At 48.4% G+C, this 24,037-nt stretch overlaps 2 protein-coding genes across 2 annotated transcripts in view; one reads left to right on the plus strand and one right to left on the minus strand.

Moving 5' to 3' along the window:
• CIMIP2A (ciliary microtubule inner protein 2A) overlaps nucleotides 1-11,700 on the plus strand; it is a 59,230-nt gene extending 47,530 nt beyond the window's left edge. The window contains exon 5 of the mRNA XM_065572643.1: nucleotides 11,422-11,700. Coding sequence (XP_065428715.1) covers nucleotides 11,422-11,556 — 135 coding nt within the window. The 3' untranslated portion in view covers nucleotides 11,557-11,700. The remainder of the gene's footprint in view (nucleotides 1-11,421) is intronic.
• A 9,552-nt stretch (nucleotides 11,701-21,252) lies between these two features.
• On the minus strand, nucleotides 21,253-23,592 carry TUBB4B (tubulin beta 4B class IVb). The gene is made up of 4 exons (XM_005282331.4): nucleotides 23,324-23,592; nucleotides 23,093-23,201; nucleotides 22,879-22,989; nucleotides 21,253-22,486 (listed from the first exon to the last, which is right to left on the minus strand). Exons 1-4 carry the CDS (start codon nucleotides 23,378-23,380, stop codon nucleotides 21,426-21,428), a joined length of 1,338 nt encoding a protein of 445 aa, XP_005282388.1. The 5' UTR covers nucleotides 23,381-23,592; the 3' UTR covers nucleotides 21,253-21,425.
• Between the last annotated feature and the right edge of the window lie 445 nt (nucleotides 23,593-24,037).

A 24,037-nucleotide genomic window follows, 5' to 3' on the forward strand; every position in this document is an offset into this window, starting at 1 on the left:
CAACTCTTCCTTATCCCTGTCTGGCTGTTATTGGCTCTCAGCTAGGTGGACCCGATATTTCGGTAACATGAGTAAGAGAGATCCCCTGATTTTCCCTCCTAAACACACTCCTCTTCCTCCTGTCTCTGTTACTGTTGGTAATACCACCATCTTGGTATTCATTCCAGCTTCCAGCCTTCAGATCACTATCAACTCTCCCATTCATCTCACTCTTCCCTTCCCATCTAATCCATGTTCAAACCCTGCTGTTTCTTCTTCCCCTCCACTTCCAAGACATGACCCTTTTCTCACTCCCAACAGCAAAAACTCTTAACTCATGCCCATATCATGTACTGTACCATCTTGATTATTGTGATCTCTTCCTGCCTGGCCTCCTCCTCACTCACATTACCCCCCGCCCCTGTAGGCCCTCTAGAACATAGCTGCAAAAATGATCTTCATAGCTGTCAGTCTGGCCCTGTCACCCCCTTCTTTGAAGCTCTGCGCTGGTTCCTCCTCCATGCCATCAAATATAAGCTTTATCTGATTTTCCCATAAGCATCCTCAACTCTTTCCACACACTATGTGTCTGGAACACCCTTCCTACTTTAATGCATTCAACTATTGCCTTAGCCTCATTTAAAATCCACCTCTTCTGTGATGCCCCCAGTAAGCAAGTCAACAATGGTCACGGTTTTTACTTCTTAACTGCATGACCATGTTGCTGTAACTCCCGTCTTTCCAAGCCCCAGGCTTTCCCCTAATGCTTGACACCTTCACCTTGTGTCATGTAACTTTACATTGTAAATGTATATTGTACATTTTTAAGGACTGGGATTGTGTATTTTTTTTATAAAGCACCTAGTAGGATTTTGGGTACTATAAATTAATAAAGTGTATTGCTTCTATTTCTTGAGTTCTGGGTAAAAAGAAGGTAGAACAGTAGGCTCCTCAATATGGAAATCCAAATGAACCTTGGGAACTAACCAAGAGAACAAGAAAGATTCATTAGGTCTGCAGAAAACTAGGCAATGAAAATATACAATTCATAGTGAAGGAAAAGAGCTAAAAGCATGTCACATACTAGTATTATACACACTAGCACTTAGATAGATCTAGGCATCATTGTGAACAGCTCAATGAAGACCTCTGCTCATGGGCATTAGTGCTCAAAATATCAAACAAAACATTAGACCATACCAAGAATGGAATGGAAAAGATGACAATGCGGTTGTGTGAATCTGTGGTATAAGGGTTACTAATGTGTATTGCCCAGGGCCTCGGAATCCCTAGCTGTGGACCAGGACTCCATTTTAGTTGGCCCTATACAACCACAGAACCAACAAATGGGCCCTGCTCCAAAGAGCTGAAGCCTGGAGTTAGGTGTTGTGATGCTCAGCCTCACAGTGTCTAACTTTTAGGTGCCCAGAAAAATCCCAGTGATTCACAAAGCCTGAGTTAGGCACCGAGGGTCCCTATACACTGAATGGCATATCCAGTTCTGGAGTCTGCACGTCAAGAAGGATGTGGGCATCCTGGAGAGAGTTCAAAGGAGGGCCACAGAAATGATCAGGGCTAGGGAAACAAGCCTTATGACGTGAGGCTTAAGGAGCTCGACCTATTCAACTTCTCAAAGAGAAGGTTGAGTGACGATTCGGTCACTGTGGGTGTAGTGTGATGTACTCACACAGGGACGAGAACGGATAGTGGCAGCTTTTCAAACTTGCTGGCAAACGCATAGCAAGAAAGCTGAAGCAGGGCAACTTCAACCTTGAAATAGACTCACTTTCCTAGCAGTGCAGGTGAATAATCATTGGCACAGTGTACTGGAGAGGAGGTACTTACTGTGCATGGAAAGTTGAAGACAAGATTGGATATCTTTCTGAAAGTGAAAGCTATTCTTTAATCCAGCTTCCGGGAGAAGTTCTGTGGTCTATGTGTGGTGGAGGGTCAAGCTGGATGGTCATGGGTAGGCTTGGAAGCATTACATTTTTATTGGTAAATGTCAGTAAACATTGATTTCACCATACACATACAAACTAATGAAAAAATTATTTCCATTGATAATAGCTGAAATTTACAGACAGGCAAAATAAGAAAAATGCTGCTTGAGAACTTGAGAGTTTGATTTAAGGGTATTTCCCTTGTATATTTTGACATGCAACATTGATGATTTGTATTTTAATAATTATAAAGCTTTAATTTTTTGAATCTCATAGTCTGTCATTAAATAATTATTGTCTGACCCCCTCCCACACACATAATTTCCTGTAACTAAATATTGAAATTGATTAAAAATGCTTAAAAATAAACATGAATATTGTCCATTGAAATTATAAAACAATAAAAATCTAATTCTGCTGAACCTACTCATGGTCATCCCACTGGCTTTTGAATTTGTGAATTTATGAATCTCCTATTCATCCCCTTCCCTTGTGGGTTATGGGGAAAATAGGGTTGCATGCATTGACCCAACATGGTAATAACATTAGTACCTCTGTGTGACAACCTCTGGCAAAAAGCTAACCCCTATAAACTTGGCAACTTTATCTGGTACCTTTGCTGCCGTCATCCAGTATTCACTCCTTGTCTCATTTAGATATAAAGTATTTTCTCCACAGGACCTGGAAACTCAGAAATACACTCTAGCATGTGGTAATTATGATGTCTCATCACTTTGAGATGTGATATCCTAGTAGTACATAGCAAGCTTAGTCTTACTTTTGTTTTCACTAACTCTATCTTATTTATTGTACTAAGATCAAATATAATCTAACGTGGAACTGGTAGTGTTAAAGAAATAATTTTATATACAGAGATTGTTCATCTTACCCTGTCTGTCTTGAGCATCTCATTTATTTACAAAGATATTGTGTTGTGACCTGTCTGTGTGTCATGTCATCTCTCACCACCAAACCTTGTTGCTGGGTTACTGGGATAGCTTTGGAGTCCCCCATCTTCTCTCAGGAATTTCTCCCCACCAAAGCTCACCATGTGGGAAGCTTTTTTAGTTAGGGATACATACAGTCTCTTCAGAGCCCTACTAATCCTTCTCTTAGCCCACCTCTTCAGGCAAGGATAATCAGACCGTCTGTCTGACCCCCCTGCTCCTGATGCCCTGTCACCATTCCCAGATTCCCCTCTCAAGATCGCTCCATACTTGATCAAGCCCCCCAGAGTCTCCACCCCCTCTGGGGATGTCACTGCTGGTGATGTCACAAGCCTTAGACGTTCCTTCACAAGTTTGTATCACGATCATGACAATAATCTAATCTTATGGTTCAGGACTTCAACCAGTGTTGTGATAATTAGGCCTACAAGTTTACCCTAATTGTGAGCTCACCTGTAAGAAGTGAGTGTACGTTCACAAGATGTTACAATAACCTATAAGAACAAATATAGGAAAAAGTACAAAAGGTAGACGGACACTGACTCAGTCCAAAGAGAGAGGCCGACTGCCGTAAGTCTGTGACCAGGAAGAGGCAGCTGAAAGCAGTGCCTTAAGCAGGCAAGCCTCATGCCTGAGTTTGGTGTCAGAAAAGGTGATTTTCAGGTGCTTCTTTACTCAGGTGGAAAATGGAGCCAGCTGGTTTTGGAGGGTTTGGTCAGAGTCACTGTAAAAAATGGTTATTTATGTTAACTGTAATTGTTGTTCTTTGAGATGTGGGTGCAGGTGTGTATTCCACTGACTCAGGTGTGCCTGCACCCAGCACATCAAAGCTAGATAATTTTGCCTAGAGGTACACATTGGCACAATACACCTTCCCTTTCACCCGGCATAGCCTCTCCCATGGCTATTTAAGGGAAGTGCTGCTCCGATGCCTCTCAGTTGCTTTGTTCCAAAAGCCAAAACTGGAGACTCCAGTGCAGAGGGGATGGAGGGAGTGTCATGGAGAACAAGTCTGCACCCACATCTCAAAGAACAACAGTTCAGGTAAGTAACCTTTCTTCTTTGAGTGCTTGCAGACTCATATGCCACTCAGGTGACTCAGAAGCCATAATGGAAGGAGGTGGGGCTTGGAGTCTATTTAAACAGTGACTGTAGAACTTCTTTTCCAAAGTCTGAATCTTACCTAGCTGCAGTAGTAATGGCATAGCATTTGGTAAAAGTCTGCACAGAGGACCATGACGTGGCCCAGCAAATGTCCAGTATGGAAACATTACAGAGAAACTCAATGGAAGCCGCTTGAGCCCTCGTCAAATGGGCCACCAGTCTCTCTGGAGGTGTGGCCTGGGCTAGCCTATATGCCATCATAAAGCAGGAAGTGATCCATCTGGAAATTCTCTGGGCTGAGACTACCTGACCCTTCATCTGGTCCACACAGGACAATCTCCGATTTTTCCCAGAGTGAGTGACAGCCAATCTGCTCTTAGGGAAGATGATGTTGTCAGAAGTTCGAAAGGAAAAACTGAGGAGCTGATGAATGGAGACAGTGGACATTTTTCTTTAAGGGCAACCTACAGTCTCACTTCTATTGAGAAAAATGGGAGATGGTAGCCATTTTGAAAGAGGAAAGTTCTTCGTGGAATTCTCTGTAGCAGATACTTCAGAAGCTTTCAGTTATGAAGAAAAATTGCAAAAAAATTACCCTCACTCTTTTAAATGTTTCTCCTTTGCACAAGATTTCTGTGAGTTCTAAGGATTTGGAAGGTATGATTCATAGATTCTAGGACGGAAGGGACCTCGAGAGGTCATCGAGTCCAGTCCCCTGCCCTCATGGCAGGGCCAAATACTGTCTAGATCATCCCTGATAGACATTTATCTAACCTACTCTTAAATATCTCCAGAGATGGAGATTCCACAACCTCCCTAGGCAATTTATGCCAGTGTTTAACCATCCTGACAGTTAGGAACTTTTTCCTAATGTCCAACCTAAACCTCCCTTGCTGCAGTTTAAGCCCATTGCTTCTTGTTCTACCCTTAGAGGCTAAGATGAACAAGTTTTCTCCCTCCTCCTTATGACACTCTTTTAGATACCTGAAAACTGCTATCATGTCCCCTCTGTCTTCTCTTTTCCAAACTAAACAAACCCAATTCCTTCAGCCTTCCTTCATAGGTCATGTTCTCAAGACCTTTAATCATTCTTGTTGCTCTTCTCTGAACCCTCTCCAATTTCTCCACATCTTTCTTGAAATGCGGTGCCCAGAACTGGACACAATACTCCAGTTGAGGCCTAACCAGTGCAGAGTAGAGCGGAAGAATGACTTCTCGTGTCTTGCTCACTACACACCTGTTAATGCATCCCAGAATCATGTTTGCTTTTTTTGCAACAGCATCACACTGTTGACTCATATTTAGCTTGTGGTCCACTATAACCCCTAGATCCCTTTCTGCCGTACTCCTTCCTAGACAGTCTCTTCCTATTCTGTATGTGTGAAACTGATTTTTTCCTTCCTAAGTGGAGCACTTTGCATTTGTCTTTGTTAAACTTCATCCTGTTTATCTCCGACCATTTCTCCAATTTGTCCAGATCATTTTGAATTACGACCCTGTCATATGAAGCATCTGCAAACAACCTTTTGATTTTGGACAGAGTTAAGGCTGTCAAGATTTGACTCAAAGGCCAGAAGGAACCATTGTGATAATCTAGTCGGACCTCCTGCACACTGCAGGCCACAGAACCTCACCCACCCACTCCTGTAATAGACCTCCAACCTCTGGCTGCGTCACTGAAGTCCTCAAATCATGATTTAAAGACTTCAAGTTACAAAGAATCCATCATTTACACTAGTTTAAACCTGCAAGTGACCCGTGTCCAATACTGCTGAGCAAGGTGGGGGGGGGGGGGGAGAAAAAGCCAATCCAGGGTCTCTGCCAATCTGACCCAGGGGAAGATTCTTTTCCAACCCCAAACATGGTGATCAGTTGTACCCTGAGCATGTTGATAAGACCCACCAGGCAGATACCTGGGAAAGAATTCTCTGCAGTAGATCAGAGCCCTCCCCATCTCATGTCCCATCACCAGCTGTTAGGGCAATTTGCTGCTAGCAGTCACAGACCAGCTACATGCCATTCTAGGCAGTCTCCTCATATCATCCCCTCCATAAACTTATCAAGCTCAGTCTTGAAGCCAGTTAGGTTTTTTGCCTCCATTGCTCCCCTCGGAAGGCTGCTCCAGAACTTCTCGTCCCTTCCAGTCCACCTTCAGCTAGCGGTGTCACGCCTGCCATGACTGCTGTCTCTACTCTTTGAGCCCGCATTGCTCCCTGGACTGCAGTGTCCTCTTCTGGGCATGGTCCTCTGACTGTGCCCTCACTCTGGTATTTCCCCCTTCCAGGGGACTGGCAGTCCTTAATCCCACCACTTGCTTCAGGGGCAAACTGCAGTCTGGATACCAGCCACTATCCTCATTGGCAAGTGGGATGCAAGGGGGGGGCAGGTCCACCCGTTACTCTGGGTCCCGACCCAGTGACCCTATAGCCAACAGCCACCTACTGCCCTCCTCCAACCTGCTGCCTATTTCCCTGGGCCACTTCCCCCATAGCCCTAGCACCCTCTCAGCCCTTGTAGCAAGGCCTCAGCCTGGCAGTGGTCAGCCAGCAGCTCACCCTCACGTTCTGCTGCCCCTGCCCCTGCCCCTGCCCCTGCCCTGCTCTGCTCTGCTCTATGGTGCTTCTTCAGGCAGCCCATCCTCCTCCCTTGCCTTCCAGGGAGAGAGTCCCTTCTGCTCTGCTGAGCAGCCCTTTATATATGGCCCTTGCCGGCCCTGATTGGCTACTCCAGCAAGCCTTCCCTCTATTGGTGGGCTCAATAAGCCCCTTCCTGATTAGTGGGTGCTGCACAGCCTCCCTGGTGCTGCTTTTAACCCCTTCTTCTCTGTGTGTGGGGCAGTTGCCCCACCACACTCTCCCTCTCTGGTATTTATTCCTCTGATGCAATCATATATCCCCTCTGCTTTCATTTTGTTAGGCTAAACAAGCCAAACTCCTGGAGTCTCCTCTCCTAAAATAGGTTTTCCATTTCTCTGATCATCCTAGTAGCCCTTCTCTGCACCTGTTCCAGTTTGAATTCATCTTTCTTAAACATGGAAGACCAGAATTGCACACACTATTCCAGATGAGGTCTCACCAGTGCCTTTTCCAATGGCAATAACACTTCCCTATCTCTACTGGAAATATCTTGCCTGATACATCCTAGGATTGCATTAGCCTTTTCCACGACTGCATCATATTAGCAGCTCTTAGTCAGTCTTGATCAACCAATACACCCAAGTATTCTTTACTTCTGTCACTTCCAACTGATATATCCCCAGCTTATGGCAAAAATTCTTCTTGTTAGTTCCTAAGTGCATGATCTTGCACTTTTCACTATTAAATTTAATCCCATTTCTATTACTCCAGTTTTTAAAGTCATCCAGATCTTCTTGTATGATATTCCACTCCTCCGCCATGTTGGCAATACATCCCAACTTTGTGTCATCTGAAATTGTATTAGCACACTTTTTGTGGGAGTGAATGAAAATTTTCATTCACGAAAATGTTAAGATCGGTCCCAAGCCCAATCCCTGAGGAACTCCACTATTAACCTCCCTCCAGCCTGACAGTTCACCTTTCAGTACGGCACATTGTCGTCTCCCCATTAACCAGTTCCTTATCCACATTTCAGTTCTCATATTAGCCCCTGTATGCTGTCTGATATGTGGCTCACAACTGAGAGTGCCAAACTGTGGACAGTCTGTCAGGAAACAGGGCAGACACCCCAAACTGGTGGTATAGACTATAATTAAGTCTACGTTTATGTCACGGAGGTCATGGAAGTCGTGACTTCCAGAGACCTCCGTGACATTTTCTGCTTCAGTCTCTGGGGCTGTGGGACAGGAGCTATCAGCCAGCAGGGCCCTGGCAGGTTTCCAGCGACAGGCGACAGCCTCCTCAGGGGGCCCTCCTCAGGGTTCCAGCAACCAGGGACAGCCTCGCAGGGATGGGGGGAGAGAACCGTGCAGCTCCCAGCCACCACGGTGGCAGGGGAAACCATGGCGCTGCAGCAGCAAAAGTCACAGACAGCTCACGGCTTCCATGAATTTTTGTTTATTGCCCGGGACCTGTCGTGACTTTTACTAAAAATAACCATGACAAAAATCTTAGCCTGATCTATAATTAGATCTTATCAAACCAGTAACAAGCAGCACCCTGGATTATTATATTAGCCGTACCGTCGAGGCACAGATGGTCCCCTTAGGCTCATACCTTGTAAATAACTCATTTCTTTTCTTAGTGAATAAATCCTTAGATAGTTTACAATAGGACTGGCTACAAGTGTTGTCTTTGGTGTGTAGGGTTACCATATATCAATCCTGCAAAAAGAGGACACTCCACGGGCCCCGGCCCCGCCCCAACCCCGCCCCTTTCCCAAAGTCCCCGCCCCAACTCCGCCTCCAGGGTGACCAGAGCAAAAATAAAAAACGGCGGCAGAGGGAGGCCCGGGAGACGCAGGGGGAGCGCGGGGCCGGGGTGAGTGAGTCCGGCCTGGCCCTGAGCAGGCAGGACTCGGGCGGTACCTGGAGGGAGAGCAGGGGGGTGGCCAGCAGCTGTTCCTTCTCCCCACCTGGGCAGCCAGAGTCGGGAGCAGCCGCTGCTGCAGCTCCCACTGCCGCGGGGGGAGGAAGCGGCCAAGCACGTGGCGCTCGGTGGCTGCGGCTCTGGCGCCCGGGCCCGAACCCGAACCCCCCAAGCCCGGGCCTACTGTGGAGACCCAGCAGCACGCACGCTGCGCCCAGCCTCTGGCCAGTCGCGTCTGGGCTGCTGCCCAGCTGGTGCAATCCCGCGGCGGCCCCGGGGCGGAGGCATCGGCAGCCCTGTTCGTTCCCCTGCGGGACCCGAGCGGGACGGGGGGGCTGGGGCCTGCTGCCCCCATTCCGGGGCCACCCGCAGGATTGCACCAGCTGGGTCCCCGCAGCAGGCCCGGGCTCAGGAGGTTCATGCACTGGGCGCCAGAGCCGCAGCCGCCGAGCGCCACATACTTGGCCGCTTCCCCCAGTGGCAGTGGGAGCTGCAGCAGCGGCTGCTCCCGAGTCCGGCTGCCCAGGTGGGGAGAACGAACAGCCGCCGCCTGGCCCCGGAAAGTTGGAGTCCGGGGAGGAGGCGGTCCCCTTACCATGCCTCCCTATTTTCCCGGACATGTCCGGCTTTTTGTCAATTCCTCCCGGATGGGGATTTGAGGACCAAAAAGCCGGACATGTCCAGGAAAATCCGGACGTATGGTAACCCTATTGGTGTGAGATCTAGGGTGCAATTGACCTTAGATAAGTGACCAGTCCTTTGGGACTGGGAGTAACCTGAATATTATTGTGCTTTTTGCTGTAAAGCACAAAGACAACTTGCCTGGGTGGCAAGATAGATAAGTGTACCCAAGGGGACTGTCTGTGACTCCATGTTTAAACTGTCACAGTGCCTGAGGAGTTTATACTTGATACTTGTTTGGTGCAATCTAAATGTAGGCCTCACAGGCAATCTGGGGGGTTGTGCCCTGTTTTGTAACAGCCTGTCCTGAGGTTGGCACTCACGCTCGTGAACTACTCCAGACAGCCTGACACCTTATACTTGACAAGAATTATGGGCCAGAACCTAAGTTATGGCTGAGAAGTACAGAACATGGCAGGGGAGCGGGAGGGCAGTGCTGTGTCCAAGATCACCTTTGTACTTCCACAATCCTAAGACTGATCTGTACCAGGCCTTCATAGAGTCCAGGCCAGAAGAGACCCTTTGATCATCTAGCCTGACCTCCTGTATCACACAGGCCAGAAACCTGCCCCAAAATACTTCCTAGAGCAGAACTTTTAGAAAAACTTCTAATCTGGATTTTAAAATTACCTGTGATGGGGCAATTGGTAAACTGTTGCAATGGCTAATTACTCTCTCTGTTAAAATGTATGCCTTATTTCCAAGCTGAATTTGTCTGACTTCAACGTCCAGCCATGGGATCATGTTATACCTTTATCTGCTAGATTGAAGAGCCCATGCTCAAATATTTGTTCCCCATGTAGGTACCCAAACATATCCAAAAGAGGATATAGTGGTTTTGTGTTTTATCATTTTTCTGTGACTATGGTCTCAAATGAACTCACACAGAAAAATGATAAAAATACAGCAATCAGAACCCTGATTATGGGCACCTGGAGCTGAGACCTACGTAAATATGGTCATGGACGTGTAAATGTATGAAAAAAGGAGAATATAAAACCCGATACCTGAATGTTCACACGTGGGAGCCAGGGAGTGATTGTGTAGGTGGCTGCCCAAAACGTCATCTCTTGTGGTGCACTCCACTGGCAGTTTCTTCCATCTTTGTTTCTAATGGTCTCCATAAGATTGTAAGCATGTCAACATTGGGGGATGGCTTTAGCTTGTTCCAGTCTCAGGCTGTAACTATGCATGATCCAGGAAGTCGGTTTTTGCTATACTTTTTGTACTCTATCTCATTTCCTATTATTTCAGTTATCCTTTTCTGTACTAACTTAAGCTCATAAAGTCTCTGTGTGCGAGTCACCAATCTCAGACTCAGTAAAAGAACCTGTTATTAGTGACTGGTGTAATCTGCACTTTAAACGTACCATGTGGGACCCACATAGTCAAACACCTTGCAGAATCAGTTACTGCAGAGAAGTAACAGTTCTTTACTAGCCCTCATGGTTGTAAAGAAAAGCTTTAAAAAGTGACCCAAGTGTAAGCAATGCAGTGATGTCTGCCTGAGTCTGCAGAGAGCCTGGGACAATAGCACTAAGGGTGAGGCGTTGCCCCATGCATCTCAGTGTGGTGTTACCTCCACGCACTGCTCTAGAGGGGTTCCCTCAGCATCATCCAGTGGAAAGTTGTTTGTGGCAGAAAGGGAAGGCTGCAGTATGTCTAGCCCTCCCCATCCAAGCAGAGTAACCCCCGCTGCCAGAAAAAATGCTGGGAATCCCCCTCCCTCTCTAGCTGTGGGGGGGGGGGGGAAATGGAAGAAGGGAGCCTCACTGCCTGTCCAGGGAGGATGAGAGCTCCAACCTACCTAAAGAGAATTAGTGGCATACTCTTCCGCAGATGACTACTGTGTTGATGGGGCTTCTGCCCCTGCAGGGTTGGGGTGGGGGAAGCAATGCCATAGCATGGTGCAGTGCCATGGGTCCTGCGAGATGGTGAGCCTGTCGTCTAGTCACTGTAATCCATCTGGGACACGGTGAGCCTGGGGCCATGATTGCCATAGTCCAGCGCTACCATGGTGAGCCACAGGTCCCAGTCGCTGCTGTCCAGCTGTGTCATGGTGAGCCAGTGTCCCGATCACTGCAGTCCAGCTGTGCTATGCTGAGCCTAGTGTCCCAATTGCCCTAGTCCAGCTCCAATCTGACTCTGCTTTAGCATTAGTTTCAATTTTGTTCTGGTTGTACAAATGTGGATTAAAAATTGTATTAATTTGTATTGCAACACTTTCAATTTGAAAATAAAAGCTCCTATTTGTTCTTTCAGTTTATGGTAAGAAACCCAGTGTGGAACTTTGGTAAGAGACTACCACAGACATATTGGCCTAATAATAAAATTTACACCAGCGCTGGACTGATACCTTTCTACACAGGCTTTGTACCAAGTAAGTTTATTCTCTGACCGAACATGAATCACTGAGATTATTTTTATAATTATTCGTATGTGGTGGCCTGAGTCCTGGATCACCCATGCAACACCCATTGTTCTGGGCCTCTACAAACAAAGAGACGGTCCATCCAGTAGAGCTTACAATCTAAATATGACAAGAGACAACAGCTGGATGCAACAAACAGATGGGAGAAGCACAAAGAACCAGTGAGTCAGTTCTGTTCAGCAGGACAGGTCATTGTTACAGCACACCAGCTGCCTAACCACTGTTCAGATTTTGGAGATATCACTGCGAAGGGGAGAGTTTTGAAGGAGGTACTTTCGCAGGAGTTTAAGTATGCTGCTTCCAAGCCTGAGGAGCAGCACGTCAGATAGCACTTGAAAATCTAATAGATAGGTGTCACTGGCAGAGCAGAATCAGGCGCCAACATCTTGACAGTGAATAAGAGACGGGTAGTGTGGAGATAGGCCTGTGTAAGTGTAGGGAACTAGGAGAAGAGGATGGGACTAAGGACGGAGTCCTGTGGAACCCACACAGAAGGTTGGAGGGGGGAGGAGGAGGCTCTTCCCAAAGAAATGCTGACGGAGCGCTTAGAAAGGTAGGAGGAGAACCAGGGTGCACAGTCACAAAAGCCAAGGAAGGACAAGATTTCAAGAAGAGGAGCATGATCATAGAATCATAGAATATCAGGGTTGGAAGGGACCTAGGGTGACCAGATGTCCCGATTTTATAGGGACAGTCCCAATTTGGGGGTCTTTTTCTTATATAGGCTCCTATTACCCCCCACTTGCTGTCTGGTCACCCTAAAGGGACCTCAGGAGGTCATCTAGTCCAACCCCCTGCTCAAAGCAGGAAATGTCAAAGGCCAATCACCAATGTGAAAGGCAGCTGACAGGTAAAGAAGGATGATAATAGCGTACTGTTTCTGAGCTTGGGCCAGGAAGAGGCCACTGGAGACATGATACTGAAAAATAACTTTGCTAGATAATAGGTTATCTTCTTTAGGGAGACTCTTGTCTTAAGATGTTATTTTTATAATACCAGTAGCAGACTCCATTAGAATAAGCGAGGTTGCAAATAAGTTGATTATGAAAATAGACATTCTGTGGCCCTGCAGTGGGATCCGTGAAGGAACGTATGCATTGCGATGCTGAGTGTCGCTGTGCATAGAAAAATCCCAGGAACAGCACTGATCCACCAAGCTGTTAGGCAGCCAGGCTCCCTATATGATGAAGGAACAAAGATCGGTGCCTTAGATTGTAAGCCACAAAAGGCTTAGCCGGGAGCCACCTAAGCTAGCCAATGGGAGATGCTGATGAGACAGGTGTGTGCTAAACCCTGCCCCTCTCTCGGAGATAGGCACCTAACTCCAGGCTGAAGGCAGGTGCCCGTCTCTGCTTAGCAGTCCGTGGCTTAGATGCCTAAGGCATTTCTGGAGGCAACAAGGTAGGTGCCTGCCTCATTCCACATTAAATAACAGGAGAGGAGGTGATTTAGTTGGGGATTGGTCCTGCTTTGAGCAGGGGGTTGGACTAGATGACCTCCTGAGGTCCCTTCCAACCCTGATCTGCTATGATTCTATGAGGCCGTCCACTAACAACTTGTATCCCATTGGTCAGAGCACTCTGCTGGGATGTGGGAGCCAAGGATTCAATTCCCCCCTCCCTGGCAAAGGGAGTGAAAGGCAGTGAACCCATGGTCTCCTACTTTTCAGGAGAGTGCTCTAACCACTGAGCATGGGGATATTCTGACACGGTGCTCCCTCGCTAATGCACTGTGGACAACTAATGAAAGAGTGACTGGAGCCCACCTCATAGGTGGCTGCCCTAACTACTAGACTACAGAATCATTCTCGGTGTCACTCTCTCTGGCCCAATGACTGTTCCACCATGGATAAATACTAAAAAAAGTGGCTCTAAGATCTGTCAGCTGCTTGTAATCACGAGGTGCTCATAGCTTGCCTATGGACCCGGACAGCAGTGAGGATGCTCGGTTTTTGGCTTTGTTTCTTTCCTGGGCAATTGTTTTCCTGCCCCAAAGGTGATCTCACATGAATGTCCACCACAGAGTTCTACTCTGCCACCTCTCCTCTTCAGTGTCCAAGAAGGCATGGCGTGAAATGCCATAAGTATAGCATCTGACTTCATTGTCCATTTCATCCATCCTTGAAGATGCCATCAAGTGGCTTTCTCATTGTCTAGTTGAAGCTGAGGCATGGATAACAGTGAGTACTTAGATCCTGCATGAGTCCATTCCACAGCCTTGGACTGGTGTCTCAGGGGGAAAAAACGTTTCCTGCGCAAAGGAATTTTTTCCTTTTTGTAGGTAATTCCATTGTGCCAAAGGTATGGAGTTATTGACAGCAACCCCTACCCTGGCCATTCCTGTCATATATCAGGTATCTTCCGGGTTGATAGCTTCATGCCCAGCTAGAGTGCATTGCTGTTGTCCAGCTGAGCAGCAACACAAGTGTGTATTACCCAGGCCAAGACGTCAGCCACAAGAATGGGGGCACCCAGTCTCCCAGCCAGCTGCACACACTTGACTTGCGGAGACTGCTGTGTGAAAGCTGTGTCAGCAAACTGTGAACTGACAATTGTGTGTGCCTCTTTAACTAGAGGAGATTGCACTGTAGCTCGGGGTACCAGACATGTGGGGAAGGAGCTAGTGCCCGCGCAATGGAAATACTGGGGGGCTGATGCTTTCTTCCAGCCCCTCCCCCCCCATGTTTTCTGCCCCCACATTATCTCACAGCGGTGAGAACAGGATCAGGAGGTAGGGCTGGAGTAGCCACCATGGCACACGAGATCAGGCTGGCCATTGGGGAGCAAGTAGGAAGAGTTCTGTTCTCCCCACCTTCCTGCCACTGAGGGTCCTTGAGGAGACACCCGGCCTGGGGGAGAGGCACCTGCTGCCGGCGCGGGGGTTAGGACAGCAGCACCTGGGCAGGGAGCATCAGCACACAGGCCGAGGGGGGAGCACACAGCGCCAGCCGCCAAGGAACAGCAATAGGAACTGCTGAGATGCCCCTTTCCAGCGTGGAGCTCTCGGCCACGCCCTCCCCACCTAGCCTTCCCTCGCTCCCCTATCCTACCCTCCATCCCCTCATTCACAGTGAGCTTCTGCCTTTCCCCCCTCCCTTCTGTAAATGAAAACGGAGATCTTCCCCGTACTGTTGGGAGAGGAGGAGAAAAGAAACAATGAGACCGTGAGAGAGAGCAGTATAGAAACAGGAACAAATTAAGCATAGGCAGAGAGGAGAAAAAAGCAGGACTGAAATTCCAACTGCAGATACAGGCGACTGTGGCTCTCGGATTCTCCCATAATCTTAAAGGGACAGTATGTGTCCACAGAGCTACACATTTGTGCAAGGATTGTCTCATGATTTCAAGCAGAGATGAGCAATAGCCAGCAGCTATGCAACTGGCAGGTGGCTAGTTATAATTTTAGAGCAGATTCCAGGGGCTATGATGGGGAAGCTGGTTGGGACGTATTCATGGTTGTGCAAACAGGGTGCAAAACAGAAGATTCAGCAAAGGACTTGTGCTAGAAGTTGGCAACAGCATCTGTTAAAAAGAGGCACATCTGGTAAAGACCTGACAGCTGAGGTCATGAGTGAGGGGCTCAGTGGAGAAATTTGAGAAATGCAGCCATTGTCAGTTTGGGTGCTGGGCTGTGCCTTCTGGACCACCTCTGGAACCTAGAGTAAATGCAGTCTTGCCTTCTTGTTTACAAGACAGGCAGGAGTCTTGCTGAACTACAGGCCTTTTGTCGCCCTTCAGTTAAGAGTTAGAGTCTGAAGTATAACTAGTCTCAAAGAAAAACAGCCTAATCCACTTTGATAAGTGTGAAATGGAAGCAGCATTCCCTTTGCACTGATCCCACATGCTACAAACGTTCTGAAACTTCCTCAGCTGTGAGCCCTGTAAACAGCCTAGGTTTTGAAGGAAAAGTGGAAAATTAATCATCTGAACTTAAGAATGGTCATACCAGGTCAGACCAATGAGCCATCTAGCACAGTATCTTGTTTTCCGCCAGTGGTCAATACCCAATGCTTCGGAGAGAATGAACAGAAGAAAGCAATTATCAAGCAATCCAACCCCTGTTGTCTAGTCCCAGTATGTCAGTCAGAGGCTTAGGGACAGCCAGAGCATGGTGGTGTATTCATGAACATCTTGGCTAATAGCCAGTGATGGACCTAGCCTCCATGAACTTAGCTAAATCTTTTTTGAACCCAGTTATACTTTTGGCCTTCACAACATCAACCGGCAATGAGTTCCACAGGTTGAATGTGCATTGTGTGAAGAAGTACTTCCTTTTTGTGGGTTTTAAATCTGCTGCCCATTAATTTCATTGAGTGACCCCTGGTTCTTGTGTTATGTGAAGGGGTAAAAGACTTCCTTATTCACGTTCTCCACACCAGTCATGATTTTATAGACCTCTACCTTACCCCCCATTAGTCGTCTCTTTTCCAAGCTGAACAGTCCAGTCTCTTTAATCTCTCTTCATACAGATGCTGTTCCATACCCCTAGTCATTTTGTTGCCCTTCTCTGTACCTTTTCCATTTCTAATATACCTTTTTTGAGATAGGGCAACCACAACTGTACACAGTATTCAAGGTGTGCGACTATCATGGATTTGTACAGTGGCATTATGATATTTACTGTCTTATTAGCTAGCCCTTTCCTAATGGGTCCTAACACTGTTCACTTTTTTGACGGCCGCTGCACATTGAGCGGATGTTTTCATACAACTATTCATGATGACTCCAAGACCTCTTTAGTGAGTGGAAACAGCTACTTTAGACCCCATCGTTTTGTATGTATAGTTGGGATTGTTTTCCAATGTGCATTACTTTGCACTTATCACTTGATTTTATCTGCCATTTTGTTGCCCAGTCACCCAGTTCTGTGAGATCCATTTGTAACTCTTTGCAGTCAGCTTTGGACTTAACTATCCTGAGTAATTGTTTATTGTCTGCAAATTTTGCCACTTCACTGTTCACCCACTTTCCCAGATCATTTATGAATACGTTGAACAGCACTGGTCCCCATACAGATTTCTGTACCATTTTCTAACATAATAAAAATGTAAAAATTAAGAATCTAATAAATGTAGGTTAAGCTATATAATTGCTTAAATAAATATGTATACACTCTATCCTTTTGGTTAGCTAAAAGCACCAAATTATACCAGCCATTGAGAATCAATCTTTCTTTAAGACTATAACTAAAAAGCACAAAAGATTAAAATTATTTAACTTCTTATTAAAATCAGCCCATCCTATGTGCAAATGACTTGTGCCCCTCGATCTTTTTCAAGGAGCAGCTTATGGGCTGTTGGATTATAAGGGACCATAATTGCAATACTGCCCACCCATGGTACCAGGCTGTGGAGGAGGCGGCAGATGACAGGTCATATATAGTTCAGGAGTGGCCAAACTGTGGCTCACAAGCCACATGCAGCTCTTTTACCATTAAAGTGCGGCTCACGGAGCCCCCCACCCATTCTCCACTTACCAGACTGGGTGAGGGAGCTCAGGACTCCTGCCTTGCAGTGGGGTGGGGTGGTAGGGGCTTCTGCCCAGTGGGGAGGGGGGGGTCTTGGGGCTTCAGCCCTGTGGGGCACACCTGCCAGTGCTTGGGGCTTCAGCAGGAGCAGGGCTGAAGTCCCAACCCCCAGCTCCTAGCAGGTGTGCCCAGCTCTCGAACTACTGAAAATTGTTGTATATGGCTCAGAAGGTGTTTCATTGATTTGCTGCCATCTGAGAATTTTCACAGGGAGTGGGCTGAGGTGGTGCCTACCTGGATAGAGAGGAGGTGGCTCTGTAAGCAAAATTCTCCCCCAGCTAAAAATGCTAAGCCCTTGACCAGTAGGAAAGACAGCCATGTTTGCCTCTGACAGTGACACCAGGTTGAATTTAGACTGGTGCACACTGAGGGACCTTTTGGCCTTATAAAATAGAGGCCAGAAGGACATGGTGAGCCTGGCAACCGTTAGTACCTGCTCTTCTGAAACTGGGCTGCTGTCCCTCTTGCCCTCATGGGGCAAGCCACTGAGGGAAGGGGGCTCAATGACCTGCCATGGCAGCTGGTGACAACAGCCCCCATACTTAGGTATGGTAGGCACTGCCCATCCCTCTATTTTCTCAAAGAGCAGGAAAAGAGAGCTAGAGCATCTGCAAACCTCCTAAGCAGCTTCACTGTATTATGCGTGAAAATCTAGTTTTTATCTTTAATATCTATATTTCATTATTTGATGACAATGGCCCTTCTTCTCCCAGAGAATTCCCTATATGTGCGGCTAGAACCAGCACCTCCATGGGCTGCTCTTTCCTGCACTGAGATGACTTTTGGCCCTCTGTGAGCATGAGAAGGGGAAAATGGTGCGGATTTGATTTCCCCTTTCAGAGTTTGTCCCCATAATCCTCCTTCAGAGCAGGGAGTGAAATTAGGCTCAGGAATTGCTCCAAAAATATTTCAAGCGGTTATGATCTCCCTGTCCTCAAGGAGGCTGGTCTGATTGCCTTCCTCCCCACAGATGGAACCTTCTGGGCCTCTGAAAGAAGATACAGGGATGAATACCTCAAAAGCTTCACCCCTCTCTCTTGCTTGGGATCCACGTGAGGCAGAGGAGTCTGTTTCCCATGTAGGCCTCAAGGGGTGTGAGTAGGGTTGCAACAGAGAGAGGGAGTTTGGCCCCAAGGTCACTTACTGCTTTCTCCAGTGCTAGAAATGCCCGTGCTGTGTTCAGTGCTCTTCATCCATGGTCCAAGGAAACGGGGAGGAGGTGGCAACTGAGCTCTGCAGGCAGCACAGCTGCTGATGCACGCTCTAGGGAGCTAGGTGCCTTCTTTCATCTAGTGCAGAACCCCTGTGACATCACTGCCATCAGAGGGGAGGAGCTGCTTGCCCCAGAGCCAGTTTTTCCACTCCTACCTACCTCCGTTCCCCCCTGGTGGAGAGGAGCCCAAGATGACCTCCCACCCCAGACTGAGTTGAGGGAAGCTGCACTATCCCCGGAGCCAGCCAAGCTCCCACTCAAGTCACTCAAGCAGAAGAGTGAGCAGGGTACAGAGACCTTTCCTTTTGCCACTGGGTTTTTTTGGCCCACCTCTCTCCTGAAGCCTGCAGGGGGCACTAACCCCTGCAAATGCCTCAGAAGGGGGAAGCAGAGCCAAGGAAACAAAATCCCCAAGCAACAAATGCAGCCCTGGGGCTCAAGGGGGAATTAGACAATGCTGAACTGAATTGTTATAAATTTTGAAAAAGTTTGAAATGTCCCTCCAGAAAACTCTGCAGCTTAGAGGTCTGCAGCTCACAGATGCCTTGTGCCAAGGAGGCAAAAAAGGATCAAAGGACAAGGGGACCAAGGCATTTGGAAAGTCACAGATTCATAAAAATCTGAATTCAGCACTCAGGCTTCCTAAGAATGGGATTCAAAAAGCCAGCACATACAGCCACCTGAACTAGCCAATAGGAGATGCCAAGAAGGGGGGCAATGTGCTAAGTCCCAACCTTCTCCAGAGGTTCATGCCTAAGTCCAGGCTGGAGGGAGGTGCCTAGTTCTGCTTGGGATTCTCACCTATGAGCCCTCTGCAAGAAGCTGCCAGCAGGAGCTACTCCCCCCTAGCTTTTAGCCCAGTGGTTAAGGTACTCACCCAAGTTGTAAGACTCCTTCAAGTCTCCCCTCTTCCAGATGGGAAGGCATTTGAACTTGGCTCTGTATGCCCTTAGGAAAGTGCCCAAACCACTGGCTAGAGGATATTCTGATGTGCAGTTCTATCACTCCCTCCTGTTGAAGCTGGTCCACTTTGGCTAAATAAACATTGGAGCTAGTGGACTGGATGCCTGTCTCTTTGCCTTATCAGGCAGAAGAGGGGGCTACAGCTGGGGGGGGGGTCTCCCCCATAACTACCTTAAACACTGGGCTAAAAGCCAAGAGCTCCTTCATCTGCCCCCAGCTATTTTATATGCAGTTAAGCAATATGTGAGTATATCTGTCATCTTAGGGCCCACAGGAGTTCCCCATACTCATGAACTGCTCTGGACCTTACCTGTCTGTCACAAGCACGGCTGCAGGGTGCAGACCCAAAAACAGAAACTTAGGCCAGGTCTATGCTAGGAAATTGGGATGGTGTAACCAGGGCCATCCTTACCCATACACAAAGTACGCAGCTGTGTAGAGCACCAGGAAATTTGGTGCACATTTCCTGGTGCCTCACACAGCTGCATGCTGCTCCAGCCCCTGCTCTGGCTCTTCCCCAGGGATCCCACCCCTGCTCTGCCCGGCCTCTTTCCACCCCCCACCCTAACCCAGCCCCACTCCCCTGAAGACTCCAGAAGCAGTTGGGCCTGCACTCACCCGTAAGTAGAGTGACCCGGCCCCAGCCTGCTTCACTCCTGGCTCCCAGCCACACCTCTGGTAAGTGCTGGGAGGGGGGGACAGTTCCCCCCTCCCCCCAAGCCTGGGAGCCAGGGGAGCTGAGCAGGCTTGGGCCAGCCCCCTCCCCCACCTGGGACAGGGCCCCACACAGCCCCCCTGCTCCCCCCCACAGAAGCCTGGGGGCCAGCCCCTCCCCCCCAAGGCCTGGGGCAGGGCCCCAGACAGCCCCCCCCCCCCATGTAGGGCACCAAAATACCTAGGGCCAGCCCTGGGTGTAACTACATCACTCAGGCATTAAGAAAAAAAACCACACCCCTGAGCTACTTAAAGCAACCTAATCCCCGCTGTAGACAGGACTTTTCATGTTGACATAGCTACTCCCTCTCCAGGGGGCAGAGCACCTATACTGACAGAAGCTGCTGCAACGTTTCACATGTAGAGCTGCCCTTAGGAAGCTTCTACTGCAAAAATTGAATGGCCCATAGAGTTTAGATGCCTACAGGATTCAGTGGCAGCTGAGAGAGATTTTTACAAATATCAGCCAGCAGTGCACAAATCTGTGCCTTAGGCACCTAGCGGCAGTTATGTACACGACTCTGTTGTGCCATTAAAAACAAAACAAACTCCAGGTTTCACCTGCTTTACTGCAAAAAAAGGTAATAGGAGATTGCTCCATATTAATCAGACTTGCTAGCCAAGGCTCCAAAATTAATAGGTACCTAATTTGAATCTTGGGCCTCATTTGTTTATTATCAGCCAGCAGGAAGGAATTTCAGGCCCTCTTCACCCAAAAGCCCCCCCAAAAAAAACAACCATAGGCAAACCTGCAAAATTGAAGCTGCTGGTGTTCTTGAAAGAAAGTTAATTTTTTTAAAATCCTTGCCTTTTACAGATCTGGGACAATGCAAGTTGAGTACAAACTTAAGTCTTTTGAAACCATCCACTAATTAGGCTGTAAATGTTTGCGGTGTATAGAGTATTCAATAGAGATATTTTGTAAGCTTGCTCTAAATTAACAGATGGAAAGTGTATCAATTATGCATTTCAGTTCACTAGATGCACAACTGCTCCACACCTCTGGCAGTAGCCTTATGTCAGCCCATTGAGCAAGTGACATCCTTATTTAAGTCTTATCCGCCATAGTACATGTAAAACTTTGTTCCAGTATTTTCTTCAACTAAAATTAAGAGCAAAATAGGCAGATGCTTATGCAAAAATAAACTACTGTATTTTGATGTTTTTCAGCCCTCAGACACAGCTATGCCTTAACATTTGGCAACAGTACCCGGAAAGCCTACCAGAAAGCGCAGAGACAAAACTGTGCGCTGTGAAAAATGCTTTAATTGTGATGTCTGTACAGCATTTGACATGAAGTCAACAGGAAACAGAAGTGGAAGGTACACAGTAGAGACAGCAATAAAGACAAGTTTCTGAATGAGAAGGGAGTTCATACAGCTTTAAACATAATTTACAGGAGTAGCTACTGCACAGGTTTTATGCTGCTTCTTCCTCAGCTTCCTCCTCAAACTCCCCCTCCTCCTCAGCTGTGGCATCCTGGTACTGCTGATACTCGGAGACCAGGTCATTCATATTGCTCTCTGCTTCAGTGAACTCCATCTCATCCATGCCCTCTCCCGTGTACCAATGCAAGAAAGCCTTTCGGCGAAACATAGCAGTGAATTGCTCAGAAATGCGCTTAAATAACTCCTGGATAGCTGTACTGTTACCAATGAATGTGGCGGACATTTTCAGACCCCGGGGTGGGATATCACAGACAGCAGTTTTAACATTATTGGGAATCCATTCAACAAAATAGCTGCTGTTCTTGTTTTGTACATTAAGCATTTGTTCATCCACCTCTTTCATTGACATGCGGCCTCTAAAAACAGCAGCTACAGTGAGATAGCGGCCATGACGTGGGTCACAGGCAGCCATCATGTTCTTTGCATCAAACATCTGCTGTGTGAGCTCTGGTACAGTTAAAGCACGATATTGTTGGCTCCCACGGCTGGTGAGTGGAGCAAAGCCGGGCATAAAAAAGTGCAAACGGGGGAAAGGAACCATGTTAACTGCTAGCTTACGCAAGTCAGCATTAAGCTGACCTGGAAAACGCAAGCAGGTGGTAACTCCGCTCATGGTTGCTGACACCAAATGGTTCAGATCACCATATGTTGGAGTAGTTAACTTCAGGGTTCTGAAACAGATGTCATAGAGTGCTTCATTATCAATACAATAGGTTTCATCTGTGTTCTCTACAAGTTGGTGTACAGAAAGAGTGGCATTGTAGGGCTCCACTACAGTGTCCGATACTTTAGGAGATGGTACAACACTGAAAGTGTTCATGATCCTGTCAGGATACTCTTCGCGAATCTTGCTGATTAAGAGGGTGCCCATGCCAGAGCCAGTGCCACCACCAAGAGAGTGGGTAAGCTGAAAGCCCTGAAGACAATCACAGCTTTCTGCTTCTTTCCTTACAACATCTAATACAGAGTCAACCAATTCCGCACCTTCTGTGTAGTGGCCCTTTGCCCAGTTGTTGCCTGCTCCACTCTGACCTGGAAGAGAGCCATTTTCACAGCAGATTAACACAGCAAGCTATTTGCTTGCAAGCAAAAGGAAGGATGAGCCCCAAATGATTACACAAACAGGGGAGACCCCCCCCACCCCCCCAAGTACTTGCTCTCATTACAACTCAGGTCTAAGATACCACTCAAGTATTTTAATGCAACACTAATTAAGTACTCAACTTAATTAATGCTGCATTCAAAAGGGTTAGCTCCGAGCTCCCTAAATTAACTTCTGTTCCCTGCATGTCACTAACCGGCCCGGCCTGTGTCGGAGGTGCGCTCGGAGCTTCCCCTTTACCTGCCCACGACCCGCTCCAACTGACGGAAAAGCCTTGGCCCGACCCGCCGCCGGGCCCGGCCCACGCAGGCCCCCGACTTACCGAAGACGAAGTTGTCGGGCCGGAAGATCTGCCCGAAAGGCCCGGAGCGCACCGAGTCCATCGTGCCCGGCTCCAGATCCACCAGCACGGCGCGCGGCACGTACTTGCCCCCTGCGAGAGAAGGAAGCGCGTGAGCGCGGGGCCGCCGGGGGGGGGGAAGAGAGAGAACAGGCCCCGCGGGGGGGGGGGAGAAGAGGGACGGGCCGAGCCCTACCTGTGGCCTCGTTGTAGTAGACATTGATGCGCTCCAGCTGCAGGTCGCTGTCGCCGTGGTAGGTGCCGGTGGGGTCGATGCCGTGCTCGTCACTGATCACCTCCCAGAACTGCAACAGACACACGGGTCAGCCGGGCCGGGCCGCGCCACCGCTGCGGCGGCCGTTACCCCCCGGCGGGGCCGGGCCGGGCCCAACCCCCAGCCCGCCGCTGGGGCGGGCACAGCACTGACCTTGGCCCCGATCTGGTTCCCGCACTGCCCAGCCTGCAGGTGCACGATCTCCCTCATGGCGGCGGCGACACCCTTCAACGACAACAGTCACGCAGCAATCTGCACACTAGCTGCGTCACAGCGGCCAACCGCCACCGCTTATATACCAACGGATTGCGCGCGCACCGGGCCTGCCCCCGCCCACAGCGACTGCCGACAGCCGCTATTGGTCGCTCATAACGAGGCTCGACAAAATAAGAACACTCCGGCCGGTTAAAGCGATGTCAATCAAGTTGCTAATCCCGCCCAATTCCTCTCCGCTCTCTATTGGTCAGACTGTTCAACGTCTTTCATGTCACAATTAGCAATCTCCCTCCTTAGGGCACTCCTCATTGGCTCGATTGAATGATTGATATCGTGGGTGATTGGCTGTTTCCCCTAGCAATGAACTAACGTCACACTGATTGGATGAAAACGAAGTGTCCTGGTAACCGCTGTTAAGCCCTACTAGGAGCTAGGTGGTGGTTGCGAGGGGATGGGGAAGCGTATTCCTGAAGTTATTTACGTCGGTTACAGGGCGTAGCGGGGGAGTAACGCAGCACGGGCTGCCTGGGAGCGCTACGTTATGGCCGTAAAGGGAAGTTTTCTTTCGTTGCGGGGGACGCGGAGGCAGCGGTTACCCTGGAAGCAGCAGAATGTAAACAGCGCAAGCAGCGTGCCCATCCCCCCGCCCGC

Source organism: Chrysemys picta, chromosome 18 (assembly GCF_011386835.1).
Source record: "Chrysemys picta bellii isolate R12L10 chromosome 18, ASM1138683v2, whole genome shotgun sequence".
Lineage (NCBI taxonomy): Eukaryota > Metazoa > Chordata > Testudines > Emydidae > Chrysemys > Chrysemys picta.